Here is a 20,302-nt window from a genome sequence, read left to right as displayed (position 1 = left end):
TTGCGTTATGTGGTCATGTAAATGCAGTGTAAGCTGTTTTCTTCATTGCATCCTTATATATTCATTGCATTTTCATGTATTCATATTTAATTTATGCATCTTTTCACTGAGCTCTAGATTCAAACTATCTCACTTCTGATTCGTTTCAAAAATAATCTCACATGTAACAATTGGTATATGTGTGTTTTCTATTCATTAATATAATTGTCAGTTATTTTGATTATCTTTACCTTTTGTATTGTTTACCTCTTTGTTGTGATATGGTGGACATCCCTAAACAATTCATGGGTTCAGGGTTCAATTTCAACCCAATCATCTCCTATCTTCTCGCAGTCAAACTCGTCCAGCTTCATCTCTCACTGGTCCTTTTCCATTCACAGTGTCCTGTTCGGGCTTCAGAGCCCCAGCAAACACAGTCTGTTTCTTCTCTGTTTTGATCTTTCAGTATTTCCTCTTCCTTCAGTCTTATTTTCATTTGCTCTGTTTTCTTCTCCATTCATCTTTTCAGTCTTTTCTTCCAAGATTGCTCCAAGCTTGGCAAATATGACAGTCAGTGCCTTCAAGCAGACATATCACGCTGTTCTTCACCAGCATGCATGTTGCATCACGTGCTTTCTTCCATGCTGCTGGACTCATCAGTCGTTGTCAGTGTTACTGCTTTCGCGTGCACTGTCTTTTAGCTTCCGTTACTTCTTCACGTCCACGATGTTCTATCGGTCTTCATCAGGCGATTGACTGTCCTTTGAACTTCTTCTCCGCTTCAGGGACAAAGTGAGAGATCCAGCCGCACAATTTCGAGCCAAAAACTGGCTTATTCTCCCAATTCTTTTAATCTACTTTTCTGCTGCTGAACTCAAAGTTGCAAAGTTGAAAGACGCCCACCTGTATTGACACACTAAACCATATAATTAGTAATATATGCATTTTTCTTTAAAGGCTTCATTTGCTTCATGTGCCTAGAGTTAACTCATCTATCTCTCTGTGTTCTTTCTGTACACACTCAGTTCCTTTTATGGGCATGCATTTCCTGTCCCACACACACACACACTTCCTGTTGCAGCAGCCTCGGTACACAGAGCCATATTTCCTGTTCCTCAAACTAATCTAACTCCTTTGTTTTTTGTTTTCTTGAATTAAAAGCACTTTCAAACTTTAGCACATCCTACTTTTCATCACACAAGAAATATATTTCACACTCCTTTATTCCATACACACCTTTTAAATGCTCTAACCTCTTTCAGACGCCATAAATCGTCTCACACGCACTGCCTTTCTCTCTCTCAAACTTCCCCTTTTCACTTACTCAGACAAATCACCCAGTCACTCAAATCAAATACTGACAGCATTCACACAATTAAAATCACTCGAAATACGCTTTCATACGAGTATCTTGGACATGCCTTCCATGATCAGAAAGAGCAAGTCAAAAGAAAAAAGAAAAAGAAAACTGAAACCTCTCATAACATCACTGAAGGTCAAATATCTTCATAGACCCAAAAGTAAGCATATTATTTCCCTAGTCAAAAGTCAAACCGTTCCTCACAAAGTAATTTTTAATCTAACAGCCTTTGTGTTTTGAAACTAAAAGAGGAAGGAACAGCGCCCAATTTAAACTGCGCATGTTGTCACTCAACAACACACACACAGAAAATGTAACTGTATATATTATCTCAAACTGAAACAAAACCCATCTAAAATCCTAAAACATCTTACTTCGACACCCCAAAACACACACTGCTTACAGACATATTTATTAATTAAATTATCTCAAATTCAATTTCAGTTCTCAGAACCCAGGTAACGGTCTTAAGTATCAACAGTTTATGTATCCTATCTCAAAACCCCTCAAAAAGTCATACAGTCATGGCAAGAAATAAAACTTTACTTACATATTGTAATAAACAAAACCAGCGTCTTAAGTACATGCATCAGCAATGTCTAGCAGTCCCTATTAACTTCCTCATACTCTATGGACCTCTCAGCTGCCTTATTTGCATTCTCACACACACACACAATCTAAAAATAATACCAGCCTGACTCTCAGACTCAGACAAGTCTCTTAATCTATTTACACAGACGTCCTATGATTACAACTGCACAGATTTTAGGCCTCTCATTTCAAAACCTACACAATTTAGACAATTTTTAAATTAACGGTCCGACCGATAAACTCCCTGAGTTTTTTGTCATCAATTTAACCAGTCTCGGCCCCGGGCCGTGGTCACATATCTAAGACCCTACACAATTTAAAAGCGTCAACCAACTCACTACGCCTGCCGAAAAGCTCTGTTTTGGGGACATTTCACATCCCAGGCTTCCCCGAAGTTTTAAGTTAAAAGTTACACGCCCGAAACCCGGTTTCTACTGACCAAAAAAGTGCAAACCACCGCCCCGGACGGTAAACTGACCCAGTCAGTGGCCTATTTTGGAGGTTCCCAAGTTCTCCACGAAATGCCAAGTCGGACTATCCCTATCCAAGGAAGATCCCGAGCGTCCTCAGGAAATTTGGAGCGTCACCTCCGAGAAATGCACTTCTTAGAACTGTCCACAGTTCCGTTCTATACAATTTAATTATTTTGAAGACACCAAAAACTCATAAACCCACCATATCGGTGTCCAAGCCCGGCTTTATATTCAATTGAGACTTTGCTGTCACAAACACTTCGCCAATAACCTATAACTCTAAATTCTCTCTGCAGTCCAACTGCTTTAAATACACTTATTCTCATTACTCTTTACTTATTTTCTCTTATTCTCTTTACTTATTTTCAACGTTTCATTATCATTACTTCAACTTCAATTCTCATGAGATTTTCACCAAAATCAAAACAGACCTTTACCAGTAATTTTCAGTGAGTAGACTTTCAATTTTGTCAGAACCAATTCAGCACTGTTTGGAAATAATTCAACAGGTAGTGCCTTACCTTTGAATAAGCCGGCTTATGTCCACTCACTTCGACCACTGACTCGTGTCTGCCTGTTTGAGCACCTTGGACCCTCTCAGTCTCAACCTCCAACTTTTCTCCCTCAACCCTCGGCCAATGCACCAAATGTTACGGGTTCGAAATTGAGGATGAGAGTAAAACAATGATGGTCCAGAAGAGGTCAATCAAACAATTGATTTTTAATGAATGCACGCAGCGTGGAGAGGTGTAAACTGCCAAACAGTTGTACATCTCTACCCAAAATACACTCTAGATTGCTTTTATAACATCAGGGTATTGTAACGCCCCTTCTTGCGTTTACAAGCACATAATTTGCATGTACAGAACATTCATGTATTTTAAGAATTAACTGCAACATAGAGGTTCCTCTTTCTGGCATCCTCTTAAGAATATGGTGATGATCTAAGGCCTTTGAGGTCACCATGGGCTGGACATCCTTACGTCACCTGTAACTAAGCAAACTCAAATACCACAAGAAGCTGAATACATTCAGGCCTTTGCTCAGCTACTATTTTACTGTAACAATATACTCAGCATATGAGTTATGATATATATATATATTTAACTCAATCATTTTAAAGTAGTTATAACTGCACCTATAATAAACATGTTAATATTTGATTATGATAACCCCTATAATATAAATTATAACATAATGCCAGCAACTTCAATAAACACTTTGATGAAATGATAATTAATGCAATGATAAGATGATGGTTATGTAAAATAATCCCTGTAATTCCACAGAAGCTTTATAATGCATATTTTGAGACAAACAGTAAACTTTTTCCCAAGAACACTCAGGCTGGTCAGTGGTCAGAGCTTATTCATCTCAACGGTGAGTCTCTTCTGCCAGAAATAGATAATCATCAACACTGAAAGACAAACAGTAACTCATTTAAACTGAAACATCATCCATAAAGTGAAGATGAAAAATGTTCAATTATTTCTGCTGAAATCAAAGTGGAAAGTGGTGTAAAACAATCATTTTGCATCATGTTGTCTAATAACCCATAAATGTAGAAAAGAAACATTTCTGTTGCTTACCTGCAATAACACAGGGTATCAGCATGAAACGCAATATCTGAAGGGCTTTGTGTAACTGGGACTCAAGCCCAAGACTTACTGTCCTGTCACCATACTTTATCTACAAAATAAAGAGAAACATTTTACAGAGGGAGGTCTCACCTGAGCAATGGGTCAAAATCTTTATTGTATGCATAAATATTATTTTGAAGTTTGAAAGGCAACTGTTTGTTACCAATACAGCTGAAAAGGTCTGTTTACCCTCATGATACATGGTTATCTCAGTTTCAGGTTTCTCCTCTAGAAAACCTCAAACTGAGAACTTTGATGTTGTCATCTCCACAAAGAAAGGAAGTTTTCTAAAGAACACCTCACCATACAACGAGTTTGGTTTGTTTTTTCCTCTGTTACTTATCTCGCTTGGAGTGGCATAAAAGAAAGATTTACCAGTAACTCCTCAAATTCATGGTTGGATGGGCTTTTAAATCCACAGGTGAAAAAGTCAGTGTTGGTCCAGGTTTCTTTGGCTTCCATGATGCACTGGTATTTTGTATTGTCTTGAATGCCCCACACTGATAACTCTTCTATCATCATCTCCAGGTTGTCTGCTTTTTTCTGAAACATCAAGAGAAACAAAAGCTGAGCTCTGATGAACAGACGTCACATGTTTGAGCATGTGTAGTTCAAGAAAACATTACCTGAATGGTGATGTGGACATCTTCCCCTGTCCTTGTGGCTGTGACGCTTGTAAACTCAGGGTCTGGAACGTAGGAGAGTTTTGTGGAGCAGGCTAAGGTTTCATTGGCTAGTTTCACAAACAGAGTGCTGCTAGAAAAACTCCTAGCTGCAGGTGAATCGTAGGTGAGGTACTGCAATGAAATTAAATAAACACAAAAGACAGCACGACATGACTAAAGCAGGACATAAGATTATGACATGGGTTTGTCAGATCTCCAGATCTGATCCTCCAAAAAATGTTCAGAGCTCATGTATGAAAACATCTTGATGTCATTTCAAAGGCACATTGTTTGTGTCTACAGACCCACCTGAGAGCTGATGTTTCTGGGAAGTCTGACATCCTGCATTGCGTGGCTGTGGACGACCCCTTCAACAAAGTTAAGGTGAGACCCCATGAGTGTGATCTTCCTCTTCCCACTGCAGGAGAAGAAGCAGGATTTAGTCAGAGCAGAGGGACAGCAAGGAAAAAAATCATCTGATCCCACACTCCATTCGAACAGTAAGCATAACCCACTTTTTATCAATGCTTAACAGGGTGAATTATTCAGACTGTGTTTAAACATGATTTATTTGATAGAGTCGTGAGAGATGTCCAAAAACATTTCCTCCAAATTTAACAGTTTTCATTTAATAAAGATCTTTTTATGTTTAGATGTTACTGTTGTTTTCAGCTTGATTAAGAAACTCACTAATAGGACTTATTGCTATCTGGAGCTGATCCAACATGAAAGAGCAAAGCTTGCAGGTCTGGGTGGGAATGAAGGTGCGCTCATTCACATACATGCACTTGCACAGGTGGGGGAAGGAGTTGTAGGAGGTAAAGAAGATGCCAGTTTTATACTACTAACAATGTTTCACTTGAACTAAGAGTTCTCCACATACTAGTGTAGTCCGCATCTGAATTCAAAGGACTGAATGATTACTTTAGCATAGATGATATGCTGCAAACTAAAGTGTGTGATGGACTCAAAAGCTAACAAATTACGCCATGTATTCATTCTGCAGATAGCAGAACATAAAAAGGTGGCTGACTGAGGCTACAGAGCTGCGGACTCCAACAGGAAGTAGTCTTAGGGTGACAGATACTGCTTTCTCAACCATGAGGTTCAGTAAAACCAGCCTAGGTCAAACCAATGCAAAAACTTCCTTCCTCTTATGATAAATATGTTCTCTCACAGCAGGATGTAGCAGCACCTGATACTGATGTGATGTTTCTTTGGTCAAAACACTTTCTGAGACGTTAACAGATAGAAGTTCTGTATCTTCTGTGTTTTTTAGGAGGTTTCAGCAAAACTAAACATACCTGATCCAGCTGCTGCTGGGAGTAATGTTGGTGCATGATGGTAATGAGCTGTAAGTGATTTTAGCTTTGCCATGGCAACGACCATCTGGGAGGAGAAGACATACCCTGACCACACCTTTGATATCTGAAGTGGGAATGTGGAACATCAGACTGAAACCAGTGTTGTCCCAAACAGGAGATCTGACCAGAACACAAAGAGAGAAACAGAGTCACTAACATCATCACAACATGCAGAAAACCCCAAGAAAGCTGAGCAGCAAAGTCTTCCTCAAAATTAATAAATGTTAATCTGTGTTTTTATGAGTTTAATACATCCTTTATTTTATTTGGATTACAAAGTAAACCGTAAATTCAGATTTAAAGACAAGCTCATAGAGGCAGATCTTTCCACAAAATAGTGAACATTTACTTTAAAGTCCACAAATGCATAAAGAAGCAAAACACTCAGCTCTAGTTTCAGGTTTACACTCTGACAGTCTCCCTGAGCAACGGTGATGACATGCAAAATGTGTGACATTTTAACTTCAGGTGTTTATTCATCATTTTCAGATTGACGCTTTTCACTGTAGATGAAAAATAATATTTTTGACCAAGGAGCCTAAACCCCCCAAAGCTACACATTATTATCTACATTTGATAGCACATATAAAACATCATGAGGACTTCATTTTAGTGGAAGAAATTCAACAAAAAGAGTTTCCAGTTTCTTTAGGAAAAAGCTGTCCTCATTCATAAAACTAGATGGTCGCTCATAAAAGCTGTTAAACTGTAGAATATGTGAGTTTATAATGTGGCTGATGTTTCCCTGGAAACATTTCTGCTCTTTAACATGTCATTTATATCCAAAGCACAAACTCTCAGATGTAAGTAAGTAAAATGTATTTATATAGCACATTTCACAGATAAAAATCTCAAAGTGCTTCATAATAAAACCAGAAGAATAAGTTAAATATTATAAAATATTAAAAAAAAAATTAATTAAAAGCTTTTTTGTATAAAAATGTCCTCAACTGCTTCTTAAATGAGTCAATGGAGTCTAGACAGCATAAAGACAATGGAAGAGAGTTCCACAGCCTTGGTGCCAGTGCCTGAAAAGCCCGATCCCAATGTGTTTTGAATCTCGTATGTGGGACCAACAGTAACCTCTGACCTGATGACCTAAGTGCTCGGGATGAAGCACGAGGTTTCAACAGGTCAGAGATGTACTGGGGAGCCATGCAGAGCTCTAAAAGTTAGGGCTAAAATTTTAAAATGAACCCTTTAAATTTATTGGCAACCAATGAAGAGAAGCCAAACCAACAGTAATATGTGACATTTTGTTCGTGCCAGTTAAAAGTCTTGCCGCAGCATTCTGTACAGTCTGAAGGCGATCCAAAGCTGATTTGTTGAGAAAGGTAAAAAGACCGTTACAAAAATCAAACGAGAAGAGATAAAAGGATGAATAATCATCTCAAGTTCTGCCTTTGACACCAGTAGTCTGAGTTTAGAAATGCTTCTTAAATGATAAAAACAGTTCTGGACCAGTTGTTTAGAGTGTTTCTCAAGAGAGATTGAACTGTCAAATAGAACACCTTAGTTTCTGAGACTCGACTGAAATGAAGGGTCTAAAAAATTGATATGCTGCCTAATTTCTGAGAACGTGATCAGGAGCAATAGTCAAAGTTTCTTCGTCTTGATGCATTCTCAATCATCCAGGAAAGTAAATCTCCAAAAGTTGAATCTGTTCATCTGGACGTAGCGTTTTGTGGGAGAAACGTTTCGTCACTCATCCAAGTGACTTCTTCATTCTCAGCTGACTGCAGGTTTCCCCAAACCTTATAAACAGTACATTTGCATAATGACTGAAACCAGCCCACTGAAGGAACAATGGGCTGTGAGGTCAGTTCCTTAATCATAATTATGCAAAGTTTCTGTTTTATCTGTATTTAACTGGAGGAAACTGTCATTTAACCATTCTTTGATTTCAGACAGACAATTATTTAAACAAGTGTGTGTGTAAAGTGACTCACTCTTTTGGAGCACAGTCAGTATCTGCCTGGATCCTCACTGCAGTCACATCATCGAGGTTATGACCTGACAGCACTGCGTGGTTTCTACCGTAGAAAGACACCACACTGGGAGTGATGGAGGAGATCTCTGGGATCTGACAGTAAGACACAAAAACGATCAGTTTTAATCCAGTGCCATCTGCTGATGTTAGAAGCTCTGATGAACATGAATAAGGTGTCAGAGGAACAACAAGTTTGAGGGCTGAGGTTCAGACTCACAGAGAAGTTCTTCCCAGACTGCACATTTTGGCAAACACTGTCCTGCAGGAGGAAGCAGAGAGAATCAATATGGCAGGTTTAATGTCACTGTCTAAAGAAACTATGTAGAACTGATGAGAATGGAACTTCTGTCTTATTTACAAGGAAAAAATTTAATCAAAATTTTTGTCAAGCAACTGAATTGGTATTTGTGAGTTGTCATAATCAGTTAACATATTATTGTATATAATATTGCTGCTTTTGTGAAGCCATAGATATCTGAACGTTAGACCAACCCACTCTTAATAATGGTAGACAAATCTCAAAAGTAATGTAAACTTAAAGTGGAAGATTTAATGAAGAAAATCCTGAACTAGGTAAACTAAAGACATGAATTATTACATTGATCTCTGTTTGATCGGCCCAGGAACATCTGTTTATGTTCCATCCACAACCAGCTTTGATGCACTGCTGACACCTGAAGAGAAACAATCACATATTAGTGTTGAAATCATCAAGAAAATGATTATGTCCAAAAATACAACATACAACAAAGAGACTCCTCAGTAGTAATGCATTCTTCTTGGTGATGACACATAATGTTGTGTTATTAGTGATCCATCTTCATAATCTTTATAATCTGGACTTGAACTTACAAGACTGAACTTGGTGGTCCACTGATGTCAGAGCAGTTGGTCAACCTCAGCTGTTCTGACAGTTGTGTTGAACCAAGTCTAAATTTCACTGTGACATGCAGACCTGTTAAATAAAAAAATAACATGATCAATGTCATAGCCTTCAATTACTAATTTTTAAACATATGTGTAATGAGTTGCACAGTTTATAATAACGAACAGCTCAGATTTGTCAACTAGTAAAGAGTATTCATCTGTCAGAGTCAGCTCTGTAATGTTTCTATTTTGCTGGTTGGGAGATGTTGCAAATCAGTAAGCAGGTCTGACTGCAAAGTATTTAATTTATGAAAAGTCACTGACCATCAGCAGGAAGTGTACGATCAGACAGGATGCAGGTGCATTGTGGGAACTGGAGGAGGGTTATTCGGAGCACAAATTGAGCTGGACCTTGCAGTGAACTGACAGGTAAAGTTGGATGACACTTTCTGGCCCACAGTCAGGTGTGTGTGGAGTTTCAGTAAAATCTGAAAATGAAGAACATAAGTGACAAATAACTGAAAGCCACAAATGATCACAGTCCCGAGTGTGTTTGTAAGCTGTACCTGTCCATTTGTGTCCTTTTCAACTTTGTGAGAAATCATTTTGTGTTGGGACTCATCAGGAATGGACAGCCAGTCTGAATCTGTGCAGTCATCTTCAAATGTGCAGCTAGGAGAAGAAGAAGAAATGATCACCAAGTTCAGAATTGTTTGAAGACGTCAGCTGCACATGTTGTTTCTCTCACCTGCTTTTAGAGTCACACCAACCACAGTATGGATCCTGTGCAGACCAACACTCCTGCACATTTGTGTACGTGCTGCACTTTGACACAGGAACTCGCTTCATCTAGAACAACAAACACTTTAAAATGCAGCACAGGTACATGTGACATTAAGATAATCAGTAAATAATATAAGTACCTGGTTTCTAAATGGCACATACACATGTTTACGATCCACTGGATCCAGATGTAAATTGGGAATCACTTTGCGGTCATCACTGGTCCTGTAGAGCACCGTGGGACAGGCAGCGTGATACTTCCTGTCCACAGACAGCTGACAACAAGAATTTGTGAAAACAAGAATTTATTTATTTAATTTTACTTTGTGCTGAAACATATTTGACTTGCAGTTATATAATAGATATAGGCATAATGTGTAGACTCTTGGCTTTCATTTAAAGGTATCCACATTCAAACTGGATGAAGAGTTAAAGAGTTTCAGCTCCTTAACATGTGCCATCCTCTGTTTAAAGGGACCAAAAGTAATTGGATAAATGACTAAAAGGCTATTTCATGGGCAGATGTGGGCAATTCCTTCACCATGTGATGATCAGTTGAGTAGATAAAAGGCCTGGAGTTGATTTGAAGAGTGGTGTTTGTATTTGGAAGATCTTGCTGCGAACAGACAACATGCAGTCAAAAGAGCTCTCCATGCAGGTTAAATGAGCCATCTTTAAGCTGCGAAAACATCTGTACATCATCTGTGAAACATGATGGAGGGCGTGTGATGGCGTGCATGGCTGCCAGTGGAACTGGGACATTATTGTTTATTTATGATGTGACACAGGACAGAAGCAGCTGAATGAACTCTGTGGTGTTCAGAGACTTACTGTCTGCTCAAATCCAGCTAAATGCAGTCAAATTAGCTGGGGCGTGTTTCATAATACAGATGGACAATGACCCTTCTTGATGTCATGTTCATCTGCTCCTCTGGGGATGGTGTTGGCTCTATGTTGTAGCTTCCTGATGACACCCAATTTATGCTCCAGTGGATGATGAGAGTCAAACCTTAAATACTGATCCGTATGCGTAGGTTTACGGTACACATCAGCTTTTAGATTTCCCCCATTACTGATGGAAATCGCACAGTCTAAGAAGGCTAAACTTCCACTTTTCACATCCTCCCTGGTGAATTTGATGTGTCGGTCCACAGAGTTAATGTGATCCGTGAAATGTGTTACGTCCTGAGATTTGATTTTCATCCAGGTGTCATCCACATATCTGCACCAATGACTTGGTGGTGTTCCAGGGTAGGATAACAAAGCCCTCTTTTCCACTGCTACAGGCAGAAACATGGGTGTGCGATGGGTTCCCCACTTTCACCCATCGTGGCCAATTTGTACAGGGAAGAACTGACCCTTGTATGTGAAGTAGGTGGAATGAAGACACAGTACCAAAAGCAAACACACTTGGTCGATGCTGAGAGTGGTCCTGTTGCTGAGGTTGGGGTCATCCTGTAATGTCTTACGAACTACCTCCAACGCTTCCGTGACTGGGATGCAAGTGAAGAGAGATGTAACATCGTACGAGACCATGGTTTCATCTGCCTCCATGGTAACATCTCTCACCTTCTCAACAAAATCCAGGGTGTTCTGGTCGTGGTGCTCAGAGCTGCCTACCAGCGGGTTGAGGATCGAAGCCAGAAACTTGGAGATGTTATAGGTGACCGAGTTGATCATACAGACAATCGGTCTTAAAGGAGCACCCTGCTTATGTATCTTTAGTAAACCATACAGACTTGGTGTAGATTCCCCTGGGTATAGCCTGTGGTATGAGGTCCGGTCAATAGCATTGTCTCGTTCTAACTGCTTCTGACAGTCTATCACCCTCTTCCTGTAGCCACTGCCTGGGTCTCGTTTCAGGGGCTCATAAGTATTTTCATCACCGAGCAGTGACAAAGTTTTCTCATGATAGACTTTCTGGTTTAGCAAAACTGTGCACCTACCCTTGTCTGCTGGAAGGATGATAATGTTGTTGTCATTACTAAGTGATGTGAGTGCCTTCCTCTCCTCCATGGTGATGTTAGATGCTGGGGGCTTTGCATTGCTGAGAAAGTATCGGCGTGAGTGACGAAACCTTTCTCCCACTGAAAACGCTACGTTCAGATGAACAGAATCAACTTTTGGAGATTTAATTCCTGACATTTTTATGCAATCTTTATGGTCAGCCGAGTGAACTAAAGCTGAAAGTCTGCACTTCAACTGCATCCGAGTGGTTTCATTTACCAAAAGAGCCATAATTCAATAAAAGAACCCCCCCAAAAAAAGAAAAAAAAGAGAAAAAAGTATCTCCTTCTTCTTTTTAGGATACAAATTGTGTTTCTGACTGTGTCATAGCAGGGCCGAAGTCTTCACTCATACAAAAAACTCAGTCGCCATCTTATCATATTTGTGTTGGACAACCTCATTTTGACAAATATTGATCATGTACAGGCTTCAGCGTCTCTATGGGATTACCAACAGCAGAGACAGTGAATCCCACCATAGTAACATATAGGTAGCCAACACTAGCAATGCATCAGTCTGATATTAGCATCAGAGATTCTTCCAGTCATGGTTCAAAAAGTGAGATCAGGTGTGGGTCAAGCTAATCAGTCCTGTGATGTTCAGTGTTTAATGTGTCAACTGTTAGCAGCTGTGTACCTGTTGCTAACTGGTGAGAACTAACATAGCCCTGAGGAAGATAACGGGAAGAGAGCAGTCTTGAGGTATTTAAAACCTGCAACATCAACAGTTTTCTTATTTGTATGTTTTCAATAGTTTCTCACTACATTTCAAAGTTCTTCTTGTTTACTTTCTAACTTTCGTCATATCAGTAAAATACTTGTTTAGAAGCTTTTAGTGCTTTCATGGTCACATCTCTCATCTCTCCACTCCACAAACAACACCTGCATGTGTGTGAGCAGATAAACCCACAGTGAGACTGAGAGTACACAAGTGAAACCACAAGTGACTGCAGTTTGCAGCAAAGACTTCAACAATGAAATAAAATGAGACTAGTTCAAATAAGCAAGCTAAAAAAATCATAAATAATTGGCCTTTAAAAAGCTTTGTTTGTTATTTATTTTGGGTCAGTGGTTGTTTGTGATTTTATTAATAGATGCTAATTCAACAAATATATTTTGGTGACACAACTATTTTTCATGTTTGTTTCATGGGAGGAATCCAGCACATTTCAGGATGATGAAATGGCATTTAGATGTACTGATGTTATGGTACTTTAGATGTTTCATTTCATACACACCTTAATGAGCTGCCCGTCTCCTGTCCCAATGAAGAAAACCATCCAGCCTCTCTGCCTCACTGCCAGCACAGAGGTCATGTAGCTGTGCCTGAAGAGGACTGCCTTTGGTTTCAGGATCTTTGGCCGAGAAACAAACACACTGATCATCAGATCTGATACTTTAGATATCTTTAGATTAGAACTCAAGATGGTTAAAATAGAAGTAAGCTGTCATCACTCCAAACCTAATGAAGTGCTTTAAATTTATGAACCCAAACAGCACATCCATTATTTGTGTTTACACCTTGTATAATCACATACATGAACATGATTCAAATATGAAATAATGCTCAATAAACTGAACTGACTATGATGCAATTTTCTCATATATAATTAAAAAATGTGCTATTTCAAGAGAGTGATGCTGATTTGTGCCTTGTGTTTTGTTCACAGCATTTCATGAAGTATGTGGATACTGATAATGAATCTTTATCAAGTCATATGAGAGCACAGTGACCATAACTGACATCTGTCACTGGAACTGGGAATTTAGAGCCCCACCGGTACGAGGGACTGTTGTAATGCTGTAATGGAAAGTGTCTTTTTGTTTATTTCCAAGTAATCACTGTTATGTTTAGAATGTTGTCAATAAATTGGTTGAGTGACTGAACTATAATTCCAGAAAGGTGACAGCTCTCTCATTCCACCTAAACCCCTTACAAATGAAAGAAAATGTTTAGTTGTTGTTTAGTAATGTTTAGTCCATCTCGTAATGGGATTTGCCTTCATAACATAGCAACAAAGCAACATTTGTGTATCGAAGAAGACAAAAATAAAATAAAATAGTAGCAGTAGCAGCTGTTATGATGGCGAAATATTGTAACATAAGCGGAGCTTGGATGGAAGCAGATAGAATTTCTTCCAAGTAATCAGTTGTACTGTCAGCAGTACAGAACATTTGCTAAATTAAATAATGCAATATATTACAAGATATGATAGAATAGCTCTAATTATGAATACTTCAGTATATTATCCAAAGTTGAATATTGATATAGATGAAATTCAGGTACCTTTCTTATTTTATTGACTTTATTTTCTCTGCAGAGGACAATAATAAAACACTGTCAGGCAGGTCACCATTGTAGGCTTCCTGAGTACAAACTCTCAAATGTTTTCATGTATTAAACCACAACATGCACTGATCTGACTGAACATGATCAGTGCATGTTGTGTTTGATGACATAAAACATTTGATTAAATCTCATTTAATAAAATGTATTTTAACATATTAGCCGGACTGAACCAAAGTACTTTAATGTTAGTGTCAATGGACTGGTTCTTATATAGCGCTTTTCTACTCTATCTGAGCACTCAAAGCACTTTATACAACTAATTCATTCAATTCTCCTTTTTGAAACAAACATTAAATTTTCATGTGAAGTAGCAGACTGAGTCTGAATCGATTGATGTTTCTAGTTTTGTGACCACACTGTGTAATAAAGTAATCTGCCTCTCTTTGAACATTTTGCTTTCATGAATGTCCACATGAAACTGTGGAGGCACAGGTGGAGACTACATTCAGGAACCATTCAGAACATGTTTAGAAGTTATGCAGTGACCCACCGTCACCGTCACTTCTGATGGCACAGAGGTGTAGAAGTCTGGATCTCTGTCCCCTGCTCTGCTGTAATCAGGGCTGATGTCAAACACCATCAGCTCGGTGTTGGTGTCTCCTCCATCCACACTGAACACGCCGCTCCAAAGCACTGGCTGCTCCCCCGGGATGACCGAGGAGGCCACGAGTCTGCTGCTTTCACCGTCAGAGACACTGAGAGTCGCGCCCCGCAGAGACTTGAGTGTATCAGTTTTGCTTTTGTCGCCTTTGAGCCAAATGAGGCGGACTCTGTTTGTCTGAGCTGAGAGCACGTTGGAGAACAGATAGATGGTTGATTTAATCTGAAACCCGTCAGCAAACTCCACATCACCTTTATTTTTGATCCTAGGCGTGTCTGAAGCTCCATCAGCTGGAGCAAATATACCTCCACCCTGTTTGTTATCTGTATTATGAAGGTTGATCGTTTCGGAATAGGAAGGGTACCTCTTTTCAAACCTCCCTTTCTTCTGTATCGCAGTGAGAATATACGTGTCATTTTCTGTTTTCTTCTTCACATCCACCAGAAAGCTGACAGACCTGTTGCTGTTCTTCAGAGGTCCCACCTCGTAGTGTTCTCTGTACAGAAGGTTAGAGATGTTCTTCAGGTCCAGAACCTCGCAGTGACCGCAGTGATCGCCAGTCCCACCGCAGCTGATCAGAGAGTCATTCTTTGTGAAAGGCAACAACACGTTGATGCTGAAAGTATCGTTCCACTCAGCTGTGTCAGAAACCCGGTAAAACTGCACATCATCCTGCTTGTTTCCGGTCTTTAAGATTCCTCTCTGGGTCAGACTGTTGATCAGAGTCAGATCATGGCTCAGCTGGTACAGCCTCTCCTCTGTGGCGATATAAAGCGTGTTGGAGGTTACAGCGAATTGGCGGATGTCTCCATCAAAGGTGAAGCCTCCATCCTCCTCCAGGCACAGACTTCGTTCTCCCCAAAGAACAGAAAGCAGAGCGCGCAGCAGGATCATCTTGTAGCACCAGTGATACTTGTGCCTGGGACGCCGTCATACACTGAAGCTCTGCATGACACTCTGCTCCGTGACACAGTGTCTTTAGACACGTGATTTAACAACTCGTGCGCCTCTGCTGAAAAGACAAGTGTTGAACGTGTGAGGAAGCACGCCAAGCTAATAGAAAAATCGGATTTTAATTTTAGGATTTATCGTCATTAATATTTTTCCTCAGCTGTTTTCTCCACTTTCTGCCATGTTTTCAAGTCTGTACAATTTAGCGTGACAGTAGAACCTGAACAAAATCAAAACAGTGACAGCACTCAGCTGTCACTGTTTTGACAGAACAACAAAGGCGACATGGGAAGCTCTGGGAAGCTACTTTCTCAATTTTCGGGCATTTGTTAAATTATCACTGATCAAAATATGACTTCTTCTACTCTAACAGAAACCACCAGACTGTTATTACCGACAACTGTGAAAATGTCCCCCTCTGTACTACCGATGTGGAAACAATATGCGTTTAATGTTGACAGTGCTGCTGTAGGACAGGTCTGTCCTATTGTACTTTCGATAAGTTGGAGAGATCTTCTCAAATTTGAGCTCTAATCACTAATTAGTTAGAAGACCACAATCACATGTTTCTAAATCTGTTAACAGAAACACCAAACTACCACATCACTCTGAGACCGAGATACGAGTGCAGCTTTAATGTACGGAACAAACAGAATGTAAAATTACGTCCTTGTTCATAGTTCATGGTGAACTATGAACAAAGACTTTTAATTTGTTCATAGTTCATAATGTAAATGATTCAAAGAGTCAAAGAAAGACTCTGTAAACAAAGATTAACAGTAGTGTTCCAGTTTAGAATATTGAGCCACATTAAACATATTCAACTGTCTTTCCTAACCCCGACCCTCTCTCTGAGCATCATCTAGCTCAGCTCACTGTTCAATTCACTGCTCAAGACAATAATTTAAATTACTGACTACTTGTAGTATCAGGGATTTCTCAGACAGCGGCGATGAAAGCAACACATCTGGCATTATGAAAAGGGAAAATTAAATGACAGCTTTCCTGATGCAACAACAGTAATGGTCATCTCTGCCTAGCAATGCGACTTATTCATATTCAGGTATCATCTTCGGAATGACTCTTTAGTGCATTATGATAACGTGTAGTAAGAGGGGTCCAGGCTTGAAAGTTGCAGCCTGACAACAACGCTAATTTAAGGAGAAGAAAAAGAGCTGACGGAGGCCACTGAAAGATGGAACCAATAGAATATGTTTTGCAGGTAAGAAGTGATATTTGTTTCTTTCTTTATTGCCAGACATGTTTGTGGTGATGTACTGATACACCAGTAGCCGGTCCAAGGACAAGATTGTAAACCCGCCCATCCAGGGCTACACAGCTGTTATAACTGAATTGTGTGACTCTGAATGAAGCACAAGGTTGCTAGATCAACACTAGCGACCTTAAAATGGAGATCCTGGAAACTTTCTTTACCTGGATGGAATTGCATGAAGACTGGAAAAGAAGAGCAGGTCTGAGCTACTAGGCAATTTGTTTTCTCATGTTTACATGATTAGGGGAGTTTACATTTCTTTTTTTATTATAGATTTAATAATAGATGAATTTACTTTAGATAGAACTTATAGACAGAGCTATAGAGGTTTACTATAGATTTAAGATTGAGCAACTTAAACTGCAATTTCAGGATTTGCTATTGAAGAATGTTTCAGTGATCACCAATTTATGTAAGAGTACAAAGTGTGACAACCAACCAAGGTCGACCTCAGGGCTGGACTGGGACAAAACAATTGGCCCGGGCATTTTTCATCCAAGCAGCCCAGGATGATAACTAGCTGGATCGCTGAACAAGAAATGAACCACTGGGCTGCTGCCAATGTTTGTATGGCCGCTGCCCAGTGGCCCAAACGTGCATCAGAAAATGAGTGGTATTCCAGATTACCAATCCAGGTGTGATCTACCCAAATTATTTTAATACAATTGTTATTATTATTTTACACACCTGTTTTAGTATTTCTCGGCTGGGATGTAGGAGCAATATCTTTTCTATAATGATAAAACAGGTGTGAATCATGTCATATGTCTACTTCTTTTTAGTTTGTACGCATGTTATGTGAGGGGTATTTCACTGAATGGGTAGAAAATATATTCACCTGGTCACTGGTATGGTCAAAGTGCTCCTTCTATCTTAGCAACATAAAAGAAAGCATTGCAATGATTTTGGTGATTTTTTGACAGTGTGCTGTTTTTGTAATGTTTTGAAAATTATGTACGGACACCACTATCTACTGTATTAGATATATCATTCATCTGCCTTACCTTCATTCACCATATTGTAATCTAAAATCACGTTAGACTTCAGTGCTCTCCTGCTGATAATAATGCAAATTTCAGTTTGGAGGAAAAGAGTTTATGCGATTTTTAAATTATGGTGATTATGTTATTACCTCAAATCATGTGAGGCGTAAAACCTCCAAATTCATTTTAGCCACCAGGGGTCACTGTTGGCCTCAATACAACATTTAGCGGGAAATAAAAGTTTATTTTGCCCGTTTATGAAGAACCAAAGCATCTGAAAATGGAAACTACGAAGAAAAATAGTTTCAGTTCCTAAATAGCTTCGTAATAATTTTGCTAAACTTCATGAACTGAAGCAAAAATTGCATCTTTGTCCAAATACTTGGACACAGATGTCTCAGTATTACATGTGAGAAAAACATACAATTACAACCTGTTACACTAAATATGCAAAAGACAACAAAAAGGATACAACAGATAAAATAAAATTTATTTGTGTCCTGATAATATGACTTCAGCTAAAACACATTTGCAGTATAATTAAAATCGCAAAGAGAGAAAGAAAAAATAAAACAAAGCAAACTCTGCAGGAAGCTTTATAATGCATATTTTGAGACAAACAGTAAACTTTTTCCCAAGAACACTCAGGCTGGTCAGTGGTCAGAGCTTATTCATCTCAATTGCGAGTCTCTTCTGCCAGAAATAGATAATCATCAACACTGAAAGACAAACAGTAACTCATTTAAACTGAAACATCATCCATAAAGTGAAGATGAAAAATGTTCAATTATTTCTGCTGAAATCAAAGTGGAAAGTGGTGTAAAACAATCATTTTGCATCATGTTGTCTAATAACCCATAAATGTAGAAAAGAAACATTTCTGTTACTTACCTGCAATAACACAGGGTATCAGCATGAAACGCAATATCTGAAGGGCTTTGTGTAACTGGGACTCAAGCCAAGACTTACTGTCCTGTCACCATACTTTATCTACAAAATAAAGAGAAACATTTTACAGAGGGAGGTCTCACCTGAGCAATGGGTCAAAATCTTTATTGTATGCATAAATATTATTTTGAAGTTTGAAAGGCAACTGTTTGTTACCAATACAGCTGAAAAGGTCTGTTTACCCTCATGATACATGGTTATCTCAGTTTCAGGTTTCTCCTCTAGAAAACCTCAACTGAGAACTTTGATGTTGTCATCTCCACAAAGAAAGGAAGTTTTCTAAAGAACACCTCACCATACAACGGGTTCAGTTTGTTTTTTCCTCTGTTACTTATCTCGCTTGGTGTAGCATAAAAGAAAGATTTACCAGTAACTCCTCAAATTCATGGTTGGATGGGCTTTTAAATCCACAGGTGAAAAAGTCAGTGTTGGTCCAGGTTTCTTTGGCTTCCATGATGCACTGGTATTTTGTATTGTCTTGAATGCCCCACACTGATAACTCTTCTATCATCATCTCCAGGTTGTCTGCTTTTTTCTGAAACATCAAGAGAAACAAAAGCTGAGCTCTGATGAACAGACGTCACATGTTTGAGCATGTGTAGTTCAAGAAAACATTACCTGAATGGTGATGTGGACATCTTCCCCTGTCCTTGTGGCTGTGAAGCTGGTAAACTCAGGGTCTGGAACGTAGGAGAGTTTTGTGGAGCAGGCTAAGGTTTCATTGGCTAGTTTCACAAACAGAGTGCTGCTAGAAAAACTCCTAGCTGCAGGTGAATCGTAGGTGAGGTACTGCAATGAAATTAAATAAACACAAAAGACAGCACGACATGACTAAAGCAGGACATAAGATTATGACATGGGTTTGTCAGATCTCCAGATCTGATCCTCCAAAGAATGTTCAGAGCTCATGTATGAAAACATCTTGATGTCATTTCAAAGGCACATTGTTTGTGTCTACAGACCCACCTGAGAGCTGATGTTTCTGGGAAGTCTGACATCCTGCATTGCGTGGCTGTGGACGACCCCTTCAACAAAGTTAAGGTGAGACCCCATGAGTGTGATCTTCCTCTTCCCACTGCAGGAGAAGAAGCAGGATTTAGTCAGAGCAGAGGGACAGCAAGGAAAAAAATCATCTGATCCCACACTCCTTTTGAACAGTAAGCATAACCCACTTTTTATCAATGCTTAACAGTGTGAATTATTCAGACTGTGTTTAAACATGATTTATTTAATAGAGTCGTGAGAGATGTCCAAAAACATTTCCTCCAAATTTAACAGTTTTCATTTAATAAAGATCTTTTTATGTTTAGATGTTTCTGTTGTTCTCAGCTTGATTAAGAAACTCACTAATAGGACTTATTGCTATCTGGAGCTGATCCAACATGAAAGAGCAAAGCTTGCAGGTCTGGGTGGGAATGAAGGTGCGCTCATTCACATACATGCACTTGCACAGGTGGGGGAAGGAGTTGTAGGAGGTA

At 39.3% G+C, this 20,302-nt stretch overlaps 2 protein-coding genes across 3 annotated transcripts in view; both read right to left on the bottom strand.

Moving 5' to 3' along the window:
• LOC112842611 (plexin-C1) overlaps nucleotides 1–9,778 on the bottom strand; it is a 29,183-nt gene extending 19,405 nt beyond the window's left edge. The window contains exons 1-13 of the mRNA XM_025899449.1: nucleotides 9,678–9,778; nucleotides 9,496–9,601; nucleotides 9,357–9,417; nucleotides 8,915–9,017; nucleotides 8,661–8,736; nucleotides 8,280–8,321; nucleotides 8,022–8,155; nucleotides 6,013–6,192; nucleotides 5,018–5,126; nucleotides 4,670–4,840; nucleotides 4,419–4,586; nucleotides 3,993–4,092; nucleotides 3,729–3,820 (exon numbers count right to left, since the gene is read on the bottom strand). Of these exons, the coding sequence (XP_025755234.1) occupies nucleotides 3,762–3,820; nucleotides 3,993–4,092; nucleotides 4,419–4,586; nucleotides 4,670–4,840; nucleotides 5,018–5,126; nucleotides 6,013–6,192; nucleotides 8,022–8,155; nucleotides 8,280–8,321; nucleotides 8,661–8,736; nucleotides 8,915–9,017; nucleotides 9,357–9,417; nucleotides 9,496–9,601; nucleotides 9,678–9,778 (1,410 nt within the window). The 3' untranslated portion in view covers nucleotides 3,729–3,761. The remainder of the gene's footprint in view (nucleotides 1–3,728; nucleotides 3,821–3,992; nucleotides 4,093–4,418; nucleotides 4,587–4,669; nucleotides 4,841–5,017; nucleotides 5,127–6,012; nucleotides 6,193–8,021; nucleotides 8,156–8,279; nucleotides 8,322–8,660; nucleotides 8,737–8,914; nucleotides 9,018–9,356; nucleotides 9,418–9,495; nucleotides 9,602–9,677) is intronic.
• An 8,586-nt stretch (nucleotides 9,779–18,364) lies between these two features.
• Nucleotides 18,365–20,302, bottom strand: part of LOC109195129 (plexin-C1) — a 31,946-nt gene continuing 30,008 nt past the window's right edge. For both annotated transcript variants that reach the window (XM_025899705.1, XM_025899706.1), the window contains 5 exons: nucleotides 19,791–19,899; nucleotides 19,443–19,613; nucleotides 19,192–19,359; nucleotides 18,768–18,866; nucleotides 18,365–18,595 (listed from right to left, as the gene is read on the bottom strand). In XM_025899705.1, coding sequence (XP_025755490.1) covers nucleotides 18,786–18,866; nucleotides 19,192–19,359; nucleotides 19,443–19,613; nucleotides 19,791–19,899 — 529 coding nt within the window. In that variant the 3' untranslated portion in view covers nucleotides 18,365–18,595; nucleotides 18,768–18,785. The remainder of the gene's footprint in view (nucleotides 18,596–18,767; nucleotides 18,867–19,191; nucleotides 19,360–19,442; nucleotides 19,614–19,790; nucleotides 19,900–20,302) is intronic.

The sequence above is a fragment of the Oreochromis niloticus genome, linkage group LG17, assembly GCF_001858045.2.
Source record: "Oreochromis niloticus isolate F11D_XX linkage group LG17, O_niloticus_UMD_NMBU, whole genome shotgun sequence".
NCBI classification, from domain to species: Eukaryota; Metazoa; Chordata; class Actinopteri; order Cichliformes; family Cichlidae; genus Oreochromis; species Oreochromis niloticus.
The sequence above is the reverse complement of the archived record's forward strand: the minus strand, read 5'-3'. Positions and strand labels throughout refer to the sequence as shown.